This window comes from Falco naumanni, chromosome W, assembly GCF_017639655.2.
Source record: "Falco naumanni isolate bFalNau1 chromosome W, bFalNau1.pat, whole genome shotgun sequence".
Taxonomy (NCBI): Eukaryota; Metazoa; Chordata; class Aves; order Falconiformes; family Falconidae; genus Falco; species Falco naumanni.
Window position 1 is genome coordinate 8,926,054 of NC_054079.1, and position 13,125 is coordinate 8,939,178.

The 13,125-nt window shown below is 40.8% G+C and overlaps 1 protein-coding gene across 3 annotated transcripts in view; it reads right to left on the reverse strand.

Annotated features, from left to right (window-relative positions):
* Positions 1-13,125, reverse strand: part of LOC121080603 (homer protein homolog 1-like) — a 126,594-nt gene that overhangs the window by 97,455 nt on the left and 16,014 nt on the right. For all 3 annotated transcript variants that reach the window (XM_040578741.1, XM_040578740.1, XM_040578739.1), the window contains exon 2: positions 4,463-4,619. Coding sequence is in view for 2 of the 3 variants with exons in the window: in XM_040578740.1 (XP_040434674.1) it covers positions 4,463-4,619 (157 nt within the window). In the remaining variant the exon portion in view is untranslated. The remainder of the gene's footprint in view (positions 1-4,462; positions 4,620-13,125) is intronic.

Here is a 13,125-nt window from a genome sequence, read left to right on the forward strand (position 1 = left end):
TTCACTTCACTCCTGCTGTTGCCTAAACTCCCGAATGATCGAACTCTGATTTAGTGTTTAACTATATGTTAAACAAGTATGTGCACAAAGTTTAGCTGATCCATCCTCTCACAATGTCAAAATTGATGAATAAAAGGACTTCTAATAAAGGGAGTCAGCCTTGGGAAACAAAGAACAGATGAGGAAAAGAGCATGGTTATCTAAATTATGTAGAAAGAAGCCTCCAAGTGAGAAAGTTCTGGCTGCAAGAGGAGACAAGCTGATAAGGTGTTGCAATCCACTGACATCAACAGAAAATTAGTTGAAAGTAGGACAAAGGTAATTGTGGTACTGGAAGATCCTGACCTTCAATTCAAATAGCCCCCTGAAAGAGGGCAAAACCCCACTTGGGGAGCAGGTGTAGTTAGTAAAAAGCTTCAATAGTGCTATCTGAGGATGTGCACTAATTTGTCTTAGAAGCGAGAAACTTGTAACCAATCCTGTGCATGAATGAAAATGAATATGTAATGTACTACGAATATGCAAATACTCTACTGTATATAATGTGTACCCTCAAGTAGCTTCTTGTGCATGTTAGGAAGAAAAATCCCCCATGCACCCAGCGCTGCAATAAACCAATGTCAGCTTTCTAAACTATCATTTGGTTTGGAGAGTTTTCCTGGTTACGATTTTCAGTAACACCCCCAAGTGGTGCAGGGGACAGGGAATGGCAGTTGCAGGCAGTTCATCACCCATTATCTCTGCTGCTCCTTCCTCCTCAGGGGGATGACTCCTCACATTCTTCCCCTGCTCCAGCATGGGGTCCCTCCCACAAGAGGCAGTCCTCCATAAAGTTCTCCGACGTGGGTCCTTCCCACAGCCTGCAGTTCTTCTTGAACTGCTCCAGCGTGGGTTCTTTCCATGGGGTACAGTCCTTCAGGAACAGACTGCTCCAGTGTGGGCCCCCCACAAGGTCACAAGTCCTGCCAGCAAACCTGCTCCAGCATGGGCTCCTCTCCCACAGGTCTTGCCAGGAGCCTGCTCCAGCATGGGCTCTCCACAGGGTCACAGACTCCTTCAGGGCACATCTACTTACTCCAGCATGGGATCCTCCATGGGCTGCAGGTGGATATCTGCTCCACTGTGGACCTCCATGGGCTGCAGGGGGACAGCCTGCCTCACCATGGTCTTCAGCATGGGCTGCACGAGAATCTCTGCTCTGGTGCCTTGAGCACCTCCTCCCCCTCCTTCTTCACTGACCTTGGTGTCTGCAGAGTTGTTTCTCTTCTATATTCTCTCTCTTCTCTCCAGCTGAAGTTGCCAGTTTGGGGTTTTTTTCCCCCTTATTAAATATGCTATCACAGAGTCACTGCCACCGTCACCGATTGGTTCAGCCTTGCCAGCAGCAGGTCCGTCTTGGAGCCAGCTGGCACTGGCTCTATCAGACACAGGGGGAAGCTTCTAGCAGCTTCTGACAGAAGCCACTCCTGTAGCTCCCCCCCCCCCCCCCCCCCCCCCCGCTACCAAAGCCTCGCCACGCAAATCCAATACAGTCTCAAGATTTCCTTACTGCAGTCTAAGTGGACATATGCATTGCCATCACTGGCTTCCTGCTCAGCACCTGAGCCACAATAACTGAGCCGCCATGTGCACATCATTCTCTCCAACACACAAACCCACAGGGTGCTGTAAACCCCACCAGCACAGAGGTTTACAAGTAAACCTAGTTGGATCATATATCTATCTACCCTGAGGGAGGGGCATGAGAGCTACAAACCCAATATGGATCAACAAGCATTTTTGGCAGCTGGCAACATGTAATTTTGAGACATTTTCAATGTAAAAATTGTTTTAAAAGAAAACCACAAAATCATAATTTTATTTCATTTCAAAACTCAGAACTGGAGAATTAAATTACATATCTTTTTCTGCTTTGTAAATGTAATGCCTCTATCTGACCAATCAATAATGTAAGGCATTGCAAGCTCAGATGCCAGTAGTGTTACTGACACCCAACTGTATGCCATACAGCAGAGACACACTGGATGCATTCTGAACTTAAGAATGCTTTATATTTATATTCAGCCCTTTTTACATACTACATTATGTATGTGCAGATGTTTAAAAAATGGGGATATAATTAAAAAATTTTAAAATCTCTGAAAAAAGCTCCTAAAAATTCTTCTATGGGTCCCCCTGCTATTCACCTTGATATGTTTCAGAGCAATGTTGTGATACCTGAAACAATGGCTCTTTCTTAATCATGACTGGGATCTTAGATCTTAGTCAGACATATAATGGTTGGGTGAAAACATTATTAGGATTGCAGCAATCACAGAGAGAATAAAAAAAAAGTGATAGGTTGCATTATCAATATACCTTGCCAATAGTACTGCAAATGCAAAGGAAGTGCTACAATAGACAAAAGAGCAAATAAATTGATGAACAACTGCTTGGCAGTGCAATTCAGCAGCCACTTTCTGTTGCAGCTTTGAACAAAGGCAGACAAACCCCAGTGGATATCAGAATAAAGGTTTTGTAAACTGTACAGATCAGTTAAGGTGCTACAGATTACAACTAGTAGCCTTGATTTCATATAGCATCTGGTCCCAATCCCAAAGTATTTTATAAACAGTGAGACAAAATGTATTTTAATTATTTGACAGAACAAAATCATTTGAAGGAGTGCTGAGAAGGTAACAGTCAAGAGTTAAACTTGGAAAAAATTTGGTAGGCTTTGATACTAGAGTCTCAGTCACCTAGAGTAGTATCATATAGAAATCTTTGACAGAAAATTCCTATATACTTCTATATGATAGAAACTCTCCTTCCTCATTTAAAACAGCAATATTCTGGATTTAAAAAAGAAAAAAAGCAGAGTAATGTTTTTCAGCTTTCAATAAATAGCCAAGAAATCCTGTGAATACTGCTATGCGCTAAAAGAGTATTTTAGTTCCAACCATCATGAACTGACACCCCTCCATAAACTGCAAATTAAAGTCTCCTGAAAAGATTAAAGCTTTTGGTTACACTCTGTGCATCTTTATTGTCCTTATTGCAGAGATTTCTGACATGTTGTAAGAGTCGGTCTAAAGAGAACAATATTGTCTCAACATTGCCAACAGAGACAAGGAGATGGAATGCAGTATGAGGAGTACTATGCTGCTCCCTGCTACCTGGAACTGAAAGGAACAACTACAATAAGGCCGCATAACAGCTGTCCAGAAGATGGATCACAACCACTGTCATAGCAACGAACCAGAAAACTTGAACTTCAGGTGAACTTTCTTCATTATAATATCATTATAATACAAGAACACACCTCCAGGTCTGAAGCTACCTGCCTCTGAGGCAAACCACACCTCGGGCACTCCTCTTTGGACACGCGTGATAACCTGGCTCGAGAAGGCGGAGACTGGCAACAATCCATGGACCAGAGGAGCAAGGTGTGTTGCTTGGCATAAAAGATGGCTCCTTAGCAACCGAACTTTGGAGATCTTCCCCACCAAGGATCATGAGGATCGGAAGGACCAGCAGGACGCTGCCTGGACCTGGGACCATAGGGACGCCTTGGACCTGTGGTGGTAGCTATAATCCTCTTTCCTTTTCTTTTTATTTTACCTTTCCTTCCCTCCCTGTCACTATATCGCACGCCGCTTTACGGGCAAACAATAAAGTTGTGCTGTTTGATCAAAGCATAACCCCTTGGCGTGGTCGCCTTGATTTTTTGCACTTTGAGATCATAGTAAACAAACCATCACAAGTCCACTGAGTGGACAGTGACACATGTCATTTATAAAGTTACTCGGTTTATACCCACTTGGGGTAGAACCTAAAGAACAGTCAAATATTTTCTCTGTGTCTTCCAAATTAATTTCTTAGACAAGGCTTCTTACAATAGCAGCTCAACACATTATATTTCCTAATTTTTAAAAAAAACAAACCAAGCAAAAAACCACCACCCCCAAAAAACCCAAACCTAACCCAACTGAGTTTTGATAAAAGCTTACCATGGAGAGCTTTATTAGGAGGGAATCACCATGTTCTCTACAGCAAAAATTGGAAGATTATGTAACAGAGAAGGATTTACTAAGTGATTACGAGCACTAACCAGGCGTCCTTCATAATGCTGAAGCCAATGATATTGATAACATCATTGAATGCGGACGTGAAAACAGGTTATTGTAAGCCTTTTTGTACTTTTTAGTGCATCTCACAGGGAATGCCTTTTTAGACTGCTCAAAGTATTTACTAAGTAACAGGTTATCACTTAAATTCAGCAATAGATTTATCAAAGTAAATATGAATTCATGGAAAATAGTATTTTTCAATAAACACTTAAAATATGTAATGAAGCAATGTACATCAGTAATCTGTTACTCAGATAATGACAAAAGCATATGATAAGATACATGAAGGACATAAGACTGGAAAATAAATACAAAAGTCTATCAGCAAGCAAGTTATCTGAAATAAAGCTTACCCTTGAGCCATCCAAACTGATTATCCTGTAGACATTTCTTGTGCTGTCATAGAAATAGGACACAGTAACAGCATGCTTGCTGGTGGGAACCCAGTTCTTCTTAGTGTTTGGATCAATCTGGAAGACATGAGCTCGGGTGCTGAAGATGGGTTGTTCCCTGAAGGGCAGAGAATTAAAGTAATGAATCTGATTTGTATGTAATATTGTTGCACACAAGTTATCTGCCAGTTGTGCCCACTGGGATGTACACATTTCACTTTGCATGATAAATTTTTCCTAAGAACTTCTGTATGTGTTGCTGCATAGAGCAGATAAGTGCATTAATATACATATGCAAGCAAAACGCAAGCCTTCTAAAGCAAAAATCAGCACCCAGCTACAAGTAAAGACAGTCATCTCTAAATATACATTCAGCCCTGCCCCATCACCTCCCCAGCCCTCACCCTTCATCTATCCCTTTAAACTAAACAGCATCAATACATGTATAACTTCATCTCATTACACTGCACATTGCAGAATGTATACTACTTCAAACCCCTCATCTTCTCAAAAATCTTTTAATATTTTGATTATTCTAATTAATGTTTTGCCATAATCTAAAACTGAACTGGCTGATTCAATGCAATTATTCTAAAACTAACATTAATTAGGGTCAGGAACATGTGTTGTGAAACACTCACTCTTTGGAGCTTCACATCTGAACATTTTCATAGCAACACTAAATATGTATGACATACATGGTTCAAAGTTAACTGCTTAGCAAATAAAATTATGTAAGGTAAAAAAAAATACTGTACTTTAGAATTTACAACTTATTTTTCCCCATAATCATTACCAAAACATATAGCATTGCATAGAAATCTAAAAATATTTTTGTATCACTAAGATAGTTGTCAGTTTAAATTTAGCTACATTTTACTGACAAATAAATTGCTGTATTCTTCAGGGAATGCTACCATCAAATCCCAGAACTTTAAGTTGAATTTAACTTTGTAGGTTTTTGAACTCTTTTGTTTTCTCCCATTCCCAGGATGTGAAGAAACATATCCTTTGTCCCTGCCCTCATCTCCCTTTAAGTAAGAGATAAATTCTTAATAAATTTTTCAGCCCAAATAAAAGCAAAAGAAAAAATTAGGATTTTGGGTACTCATAGTCCAAGGGTTTCAATCTGGCCTCATTACGAAGGGGTACATGCGAACTCTCAGAAATATCTCTACTGCTTGGCAGCAAGAGCAGCCAAGACCAGTTGCTTTCAGCAGCAGAATCATATTACTCAGCTAGGAGTTAAGCCTCCTTGAAACCCATCTGCCAGAAGATGTGGTGTTCTCCTCTGCTGGATGTGGGAAGTGATACAGAACAGATCAAAGAGAACACTGTTTCATTGAAAGCTAAAGGAGGAGGAAGGTAGGCAAGGGAAATTAATGCACATGCTAGTCCTCCATACAAATGTCACTGTATGTCAACTCATCTTCTCCCTCTAAATCACCAAGCTATAGGAGGTTGGGTAGCTGTTTTCCTGATCCCAATCCCTTGCACAAACACAAAGGTTATGCAAAGGTGTCCTGGTTTCAGCTGGGATAGAGTTAATTTTCTTCTTAGAAGCTGGTACAGTGCTGTGTTTTGGGTTTAGTATGAGAATAATGTTGATAACACACTGATGTTTTAGCTGTTGCTAAGTAGTGCTTACTCTAAATCAAGCACTTTTCAAGTTTCCCATGCTTTGCCAGTGAGAAGGTACACAAGCAGCTGGGAGGGAGCATAGCCAGGACAGCTGATCCAAGTTAGCCAAAGGGATATTCCATACCATAGAACATCATGCCAAGTATATAAACTGGGGGGAATTGGCCAGGAGCTGTTGATTGCTGCTCAGGGACTGGCTGGGTATCAATGAGCAGGTGGCGAACAACTATTGTGCATCACTTGGGGGTTTTTTTCCTTGGATTTTATTCCCCTCTCACCCCTTTATTACAATTATTATTGTTGTTATTTTTAATACTTTATTTCAATAATTAAATTGTTCTTATCTCAATCTACAGGTTTTACCTTTTTCCAATTCTCCTCCGCATCACACCGGGGGGGGGGGGGGGGGGGGGGGGGGGGGGGAGAGGGAGTGAGCAGCTGAGTGGTACTTATTTGCTGACTGGGGTTAAACCATGACAAAAGGTGACTTTTATAGCCCTTTTGCTTAACATAACCTTTACACTAATTCTTATTGCTCTTTTGAATCTCTACAATTACTTCTTCAGTCATACCTAAACTTTAGTTCTTGTCTTCAAGAGTAGATACATTTTCCATTTACCTCCCAATTAAGCAAACCCAAATGTAATTTGATGCGTATTACCATAGTGCAAGCAGTTCTTTAACTCTGGAAAGTTAAAGTGCCTATCAAAACAAAAGTCTTAGAAGCCTGACAATTATTTGGATGAAGGTTGACATTGGAAGGAGAAAATACAGGTTCTGACAACATTAACTAAAAAGATGAAAGAACTGAATCCAAACCATAGATGCGTGGTTAGTGAATACACATTTGACCAGAAATGCTATTCAGTTCTGTCACAGAACAATCTATCACACAACTGAGGCTTTCAACATACCACAGGTTAGGATTTTCATATGTAAAAGGTAGGCAAAAACTATACAATTAAAGCAAGCAGGACTGTCAATAATAAGTCCAATTGTTCAGCCTTGAGTCGCTGCTCTCCTTTACTGTCAGCACAAAAATGTTCTATAGCCCCAGCATATTCTTGCTGATTGCTCAACAGTGTTTTGCAAAGACAAACCAGAGCACTTTCTAGGGCATGTGTGTGTCTGGCATAGACATTACAGTTAGGTACAGAACAGCATTAATAAAGCTTACCTGCACTTTTTTATCTCTTCTAACTAGAGTTACAGTCTTTTCTTTCAATGTTTTAACTGATACTACAGCTTTGCTGAATAACAAGCTATCTACACACTATGGCAAAAAACATAGCCCCCTTCATTAAACTAGTTGGAAAAATCATGATTATGCCAAATTACTGGGGTAATTAGGAGTTTTTTCCAATAATGATGCTAAGCTTCAGATGCCTCTAGAATTAAACCAACTAGAATACATTTTGACACTTGATGATGAACATTTATACTGATTGTTTCTTCAAACAAATGGAAGTTACACACCTTATGTCTACAGGATGAAACGTGTTATAGAATCAGTCACTGATTTGCCATTAAAGCCCTTTGAAGCTGCTGTACAATTAGGTCATCTGTACTTTTCTATGGCAACATACTATAGAGCTACTTAAATTTTAGATTTATTAAAACATTCAGAAACAAGAAAAAGTTAATATGTAAAACATACAAGATTTACAACTTCAGCTAAACTATCCTTACTATGAGACTTGTTTTTTCCATTATCCACACAGGACACAATGCCCTCCAAATCTGGAAGCTTCAATTAACTCAGTTGAAGTAGTATTAGTTATATTAAATAGGAGAGTAGTTTCCTTTTTCCCTTGCTAAGTGCTCAGACATATATATATATAAAAAATATAAGTGTACTTTTGCCTATATAGTTGAGAGAAAACGAAGAAAAGAACAACTTTAAATAAGAAAAAACAGTCCTGTAAAAACAACTCAGTTCCTTACTCTTCCTTGTCTTCCTCTTTCAGCTTTCTCTTACCATTCCTTCACTACCACAAAGTATTTAGTATTCATTAAAAACATTAATAGGAACTCATCACTAATTACAAAGAGAAGTAATTTATTTTTCCAGAAAAATCCTGATGCTGAACAAAAATAAGCAGAATGTCATAGTAACACAGTTTGACTATTAGAAATGTTTGCTCAAGCATGGCAGAAACATTAATGCTGTTGTTCTTAATTCACTTTGACCATTGTAATGTTGCAGTCTAATGCAGACTAAAAAGAAGCGCTAAGTCCTCCTTGACATAAGTGAAAATGTGAGGACTAAAGAAGGATGAGAAGTACCACTTAAGGAGGTAGAGTCACAGCAGTTTTTAATCATTGATACAGAAATCCATTCATTGATATGATATGTGATCAGTCCTAGGCTAGGCTTAGGAGAAAAGCCTGTGTCCTAACAACTGAATGAACAGTTTTTTCAACTCCTCTTTCCATTTTGATATCTTAACACATCCTTTACAAAAAATCGCAGACTACTGAATATAAGAACCTAAGGGTTCCTTTCTCTACATGTGAGATTAATTAAAGCTTTCACAAAAGCAGCTTAAGTTAGTACAGAAGGTTAGAAAGAACTGTCCTTGCTAATCCATAATTAGCATTTTCTTTTTAAAAAAGTCTTATTCTTTGATGTGTCTGGTACTTCCAGATCATGCCAACAGTAGTGCTAAAGACCTCCTTCCTCTTCTTTCCCCACACTGTTTACCATGACTCCAAAGTTATTTTCATTGCCATAATATCTACAACTTCTCAAGGCCGGGATTCTGTTGTCTTAGTTACTGTAAAAACAATAAGGCCACTGAAAAGAAGGTATGAACTTCTACAACATTAGTTGATGTCCTACTTGCCTCCCCCTTTTGGTGCATTAATGATGCTAAAAAATAAATAAGTTACACACACACATATATTGGGATAAATTGACAGGGGTTTGGTAGTGGGGGTGCTGCTGCACTGTGTAGGAGGAAGCCAGGGACTGCCTTGTGCAGACACAAGAACAGAACAGAATTAGGGCTGGGAAAACATAAGAAAAAAAAAAAGAAGAAAAAAAAAAGACACAGGGGCTAGAGCAAAGAGCTGCCCAAGCAGGAGCAGAGAGCAGACAAGCAGACATGGGAGCAGGTACAACATTGAGAAGACTGTGGCCCATGGAGGAGTAAAAAAAAAAAAAAAAAAAAAAAGAGCAGGAAAAAAAAAAGCACCACCAAGCACTGACCACTTTCTCAAGTGCCACCTGTGGCAAGGGGATGGGAGACCAGGATGGGCACAGCAGACCCTGCCATGCAGCATCCTTCACACACAGCACAGGGGCTCTGGCAGTCTCTGTAGGCATCACACACACATTTTTACAGGTAGTAATTTTGCACACAGTGAGTTCTGAACCTCTATAACATCTCTCATCCAAGGTGATTTCTCCCCATATCAGACAACATGAATCCCCTGCATGATCTCTCAGGCATTTGCTGATTAACCTCAGATTTAGTATGAGAAACTATGGACTAGGGTATTGTTTATTAAGATTTATGTTAAGCCTAATGTAAAGATTAGGCAACAAAAGGTAAGATAACCGCCAGATGTCCAGGATGCCTCTTGTGAAAGATAAGATAACCGCCAGATGTCCAGGAACCGACAGAAACAAGACAGACAACCCCACATAAGGATATATGAGTGAAGGGTCAATACCTCCACTACTTCATGAACACGGAAGTAAAGATGTATAAAAAGGGACTGTTTGAACTGCTCAGCGCGGCAGTTGGTGGAGCGCAGACTCCCCTGCCGTCCAGCGCTGGTTTTTTGCTCATATTCTACTTGCTATAATTAATAAAATTTTAATTGGATTATGATCCGTTGTGGTCTCAATTTATAACAATTTCTGGTGCCGTGACTCGGATAAGGAACGGTGGGCTTTGGTCCTCCGGGGAGGCGCCCCGCGACATTTCGCGGCCCCGCGACCAACAGCTTACTCCAACCTTACCGACGAACCTAAATTCTAGAATAATGAGCAAAGGAGAAACCGGTAAAATCCCATAAAAATTCTGTGCACGGGAGTCCGGACGAAGACGCAGGACGCCTAAGTATATTGCGAATTTGTTCGCAAGGTTTGCCGTTCGGGCGGGATTGGGTTTCCCGGAATATAACGAGTGAGAGGTTCGATATACTGAACCAAGCGAGTGTGGACTCTTAAGTACTGCGTCTCCCATCTCCCGCGAGGGACTGGGCCAGGAACAAGGGGAGCGAGTGAGTGTATGTTTGTGGATATTCCAGAAGATGGGGGCGAAGGGCAGCAAGCCTTTGACTCCCATGGGAAGGGTACCCACTGTACCTAAGAATACCCCTCTGGCATATATCTTGGACAATTGGAGATATTTCCCTGGAACCCTAGGGAAAGATAAGCAGAAAGTGATAGAATATTGTACTAAGATATGGGGAGGGAAGAAGATTTCTAAAAATGTCTTTTGGCCAGTCTATGGGTCAGAAGAAGATTGGGTAAGACAGCAATTAAACCTCTGGATTAATAATAAAAAAACCCCTTAACCCGGAGGAGAGTCAATATGCGGAAGTGTGGCTAGAAAGACCGGGAGCTAGACTTTACCCGCTGAATGAAATAAAAACTAAACAAAAGAAAAAGAAGGAAGAGTTAGACGAAACCCTTCTAACCCCCCCTCCTTACATTTCTCCTCCTGCTCCCGCAGAGGTCCCCAGAGCCGGAACAAGGGTCTCCCCCTCTTCCTAGACGCGTAAATAGAAGTCAAAAAGGGGCAGCTCAAATATACCCCCTAAGAGAAATGCCCATGGGGGGACCTCAACCTGTGATCGGATATATTTCTGTGCCTCTAAATTCGGCTGATCTACGAGATTTTAAAAGGACCGAGATGGGAAACTTAATTGAGGACCCACTCGGAGTGACAGAAAGATTAGATCAATTTCTGGGACCAAACCTTTATACTTGGGATAAGATGCAATCTATCCTTTGTCAATTATTTACTACCGAGGAAACCCAGGGACCCCAAGCAGATATTAAATGGCCACTCCAAAGACCTAATTGGGATAATCAGGATCCGGTGCATAGAACTCATATGCAGGACCTGAGAACTATAGTAATTCAGGGGATTAGAGAAGCAGTACCCCGTGGCCAGAATATCAATAAAGCATTTAATGAAATGCAAAAGAAAGATGAGAGCCCCACTGAGTGGCTGGAACGACTGAGGAAAGCCCTTCAGCTGTACTCTGGGGTAAATCCAGACAACCCTTTAGGGCAAGCGCTCCTCAAAACTCAGTTTGTGGCAAAATCATGGGAAAAACTTTAGCGGAACACTTCAGCAGGAGAGGACAGATAAGGGTAAAAGAAATAATTAAGCAAGAAAAGCAGATGGCCAGCAAGGGCATAAATTACCTCAGACTGATAAGAACACTGCAAATGAACAAAAGGTGAAAAGTACACCATGAGGAAGACCTACAGCCTTCCTCCCATAGACCACTGCCCACATTCTAAAGACCCCGGCCCACAATTTTTGGAAGAATCTGCACAAGCCTGAAAGACTGATAAGCTAATTAGCATACGAAGCGAGGGTAGGCGGGTTCAGGTAATGAATATGTATAGGCGTTAATGGAATATTCATTGTTTCAAGCTTATTTGCTGCAGTGTTGCTTATTTTGGTTACCGGATTTATGGAATGTGGAATTTGACTTTGATAATTGTTACTGTGATTTTGGCTATATTTTTGATAATAATAGTGAGCTCTTGGTGTTGCTGTAGAAAAATACCTGTGTGTTGCATTTTGTAAGTAGTAATTCTGTAAGTGATAAGTGTGTTCTGTGAGTGTAAGCTGGGAAAAATGGGAGGAAAGCAGAGTGGTGGGATTTTAAAGAAAAATCCGCTAAGGTGTGTTTTGAGTCACTGGAGGGATATTGGAGGGTCTGCTGGTGGAAATGTGAATAAGAAAACATTGATAAAGTACTGCAATCAATGGTGGCCACTTTATAAGCTGGAAGGTGGGGAAAAGTTGCCTTGTAATGGAACTATAAATTATAATACTTTGCTGCAGTACGGAGAGAAGGAAAATGGGATGAAGTAATGTGTGCTGATATGTTTGTGTGACAGAAGGAGTGTGGGATTAACACCACCTGATCTTTGATTATGGCTCTAGAAAAGGATAGGAAAAACAAACAAACAAACAAACAAACAAACAAACAAAACAAACAAACCAAAAAACCTGAGACCTAAACTAAAAGGATGTTCTTGTTGAAATATTTGTGTAAAAAAATAGAGAGAGCTCAGGTTGTGGTTCTTTCTGTGCAGCAACCAGAATGAAACACGTTGTAAGATAAAAAACTTGTGCTAATGTATGTAAGATCTGAAGCCGGGGGGGGGGGGGTGGAGAGTCAAAAACCCTGTGAAAGTGTTAAAGTATTGGGGTGAGTTTGTACAAACCCCCGTACCCCCTCGAAGGTGCGACTGAGTCCTGCTGGACGCATGGCAGGGTGTTTGCTATTTGCCTGCGAAGGCTGATATGTAATAACACAGACTTAAAGCAACAAGTAGCAGATTTGCATTCAGGGTAAGAAAGAGTTAAAATAGAAGTGCTGCTGCAGAGGCAGGCTTGTGTAACCTGCAGAGCAGGAAGAGCATCTCCTGCCCCGAATCCTCCTGATGGTGGGGAGGAGGGGGTTGCTGTTGCTGACGATTGAGCAGAAGGACCTGACAATGTCACCCCGATTGCTGCAGCATTTGCAGCACAATAGGACCGGTAACGGCCCCTCTAGGGCAGGCAGCGGGTCTGAGGAGAGTAAAGGTGAATCTCTGATGGGGAAATTTAGATGTTTGAAAGTTAGTTGTGAATAGGACTGGATAAAGGTTCGAGTTGATTTTTACTAAGGTAATCGTGATGTAGAAAAGTTGGTGAATACAAAACCAACTTATTTGGTGTTAAACTTCAGTGAAAAGAATTTGTTACAGTTGTGGGAGCTGCTGGCCACCAGGAAAATAA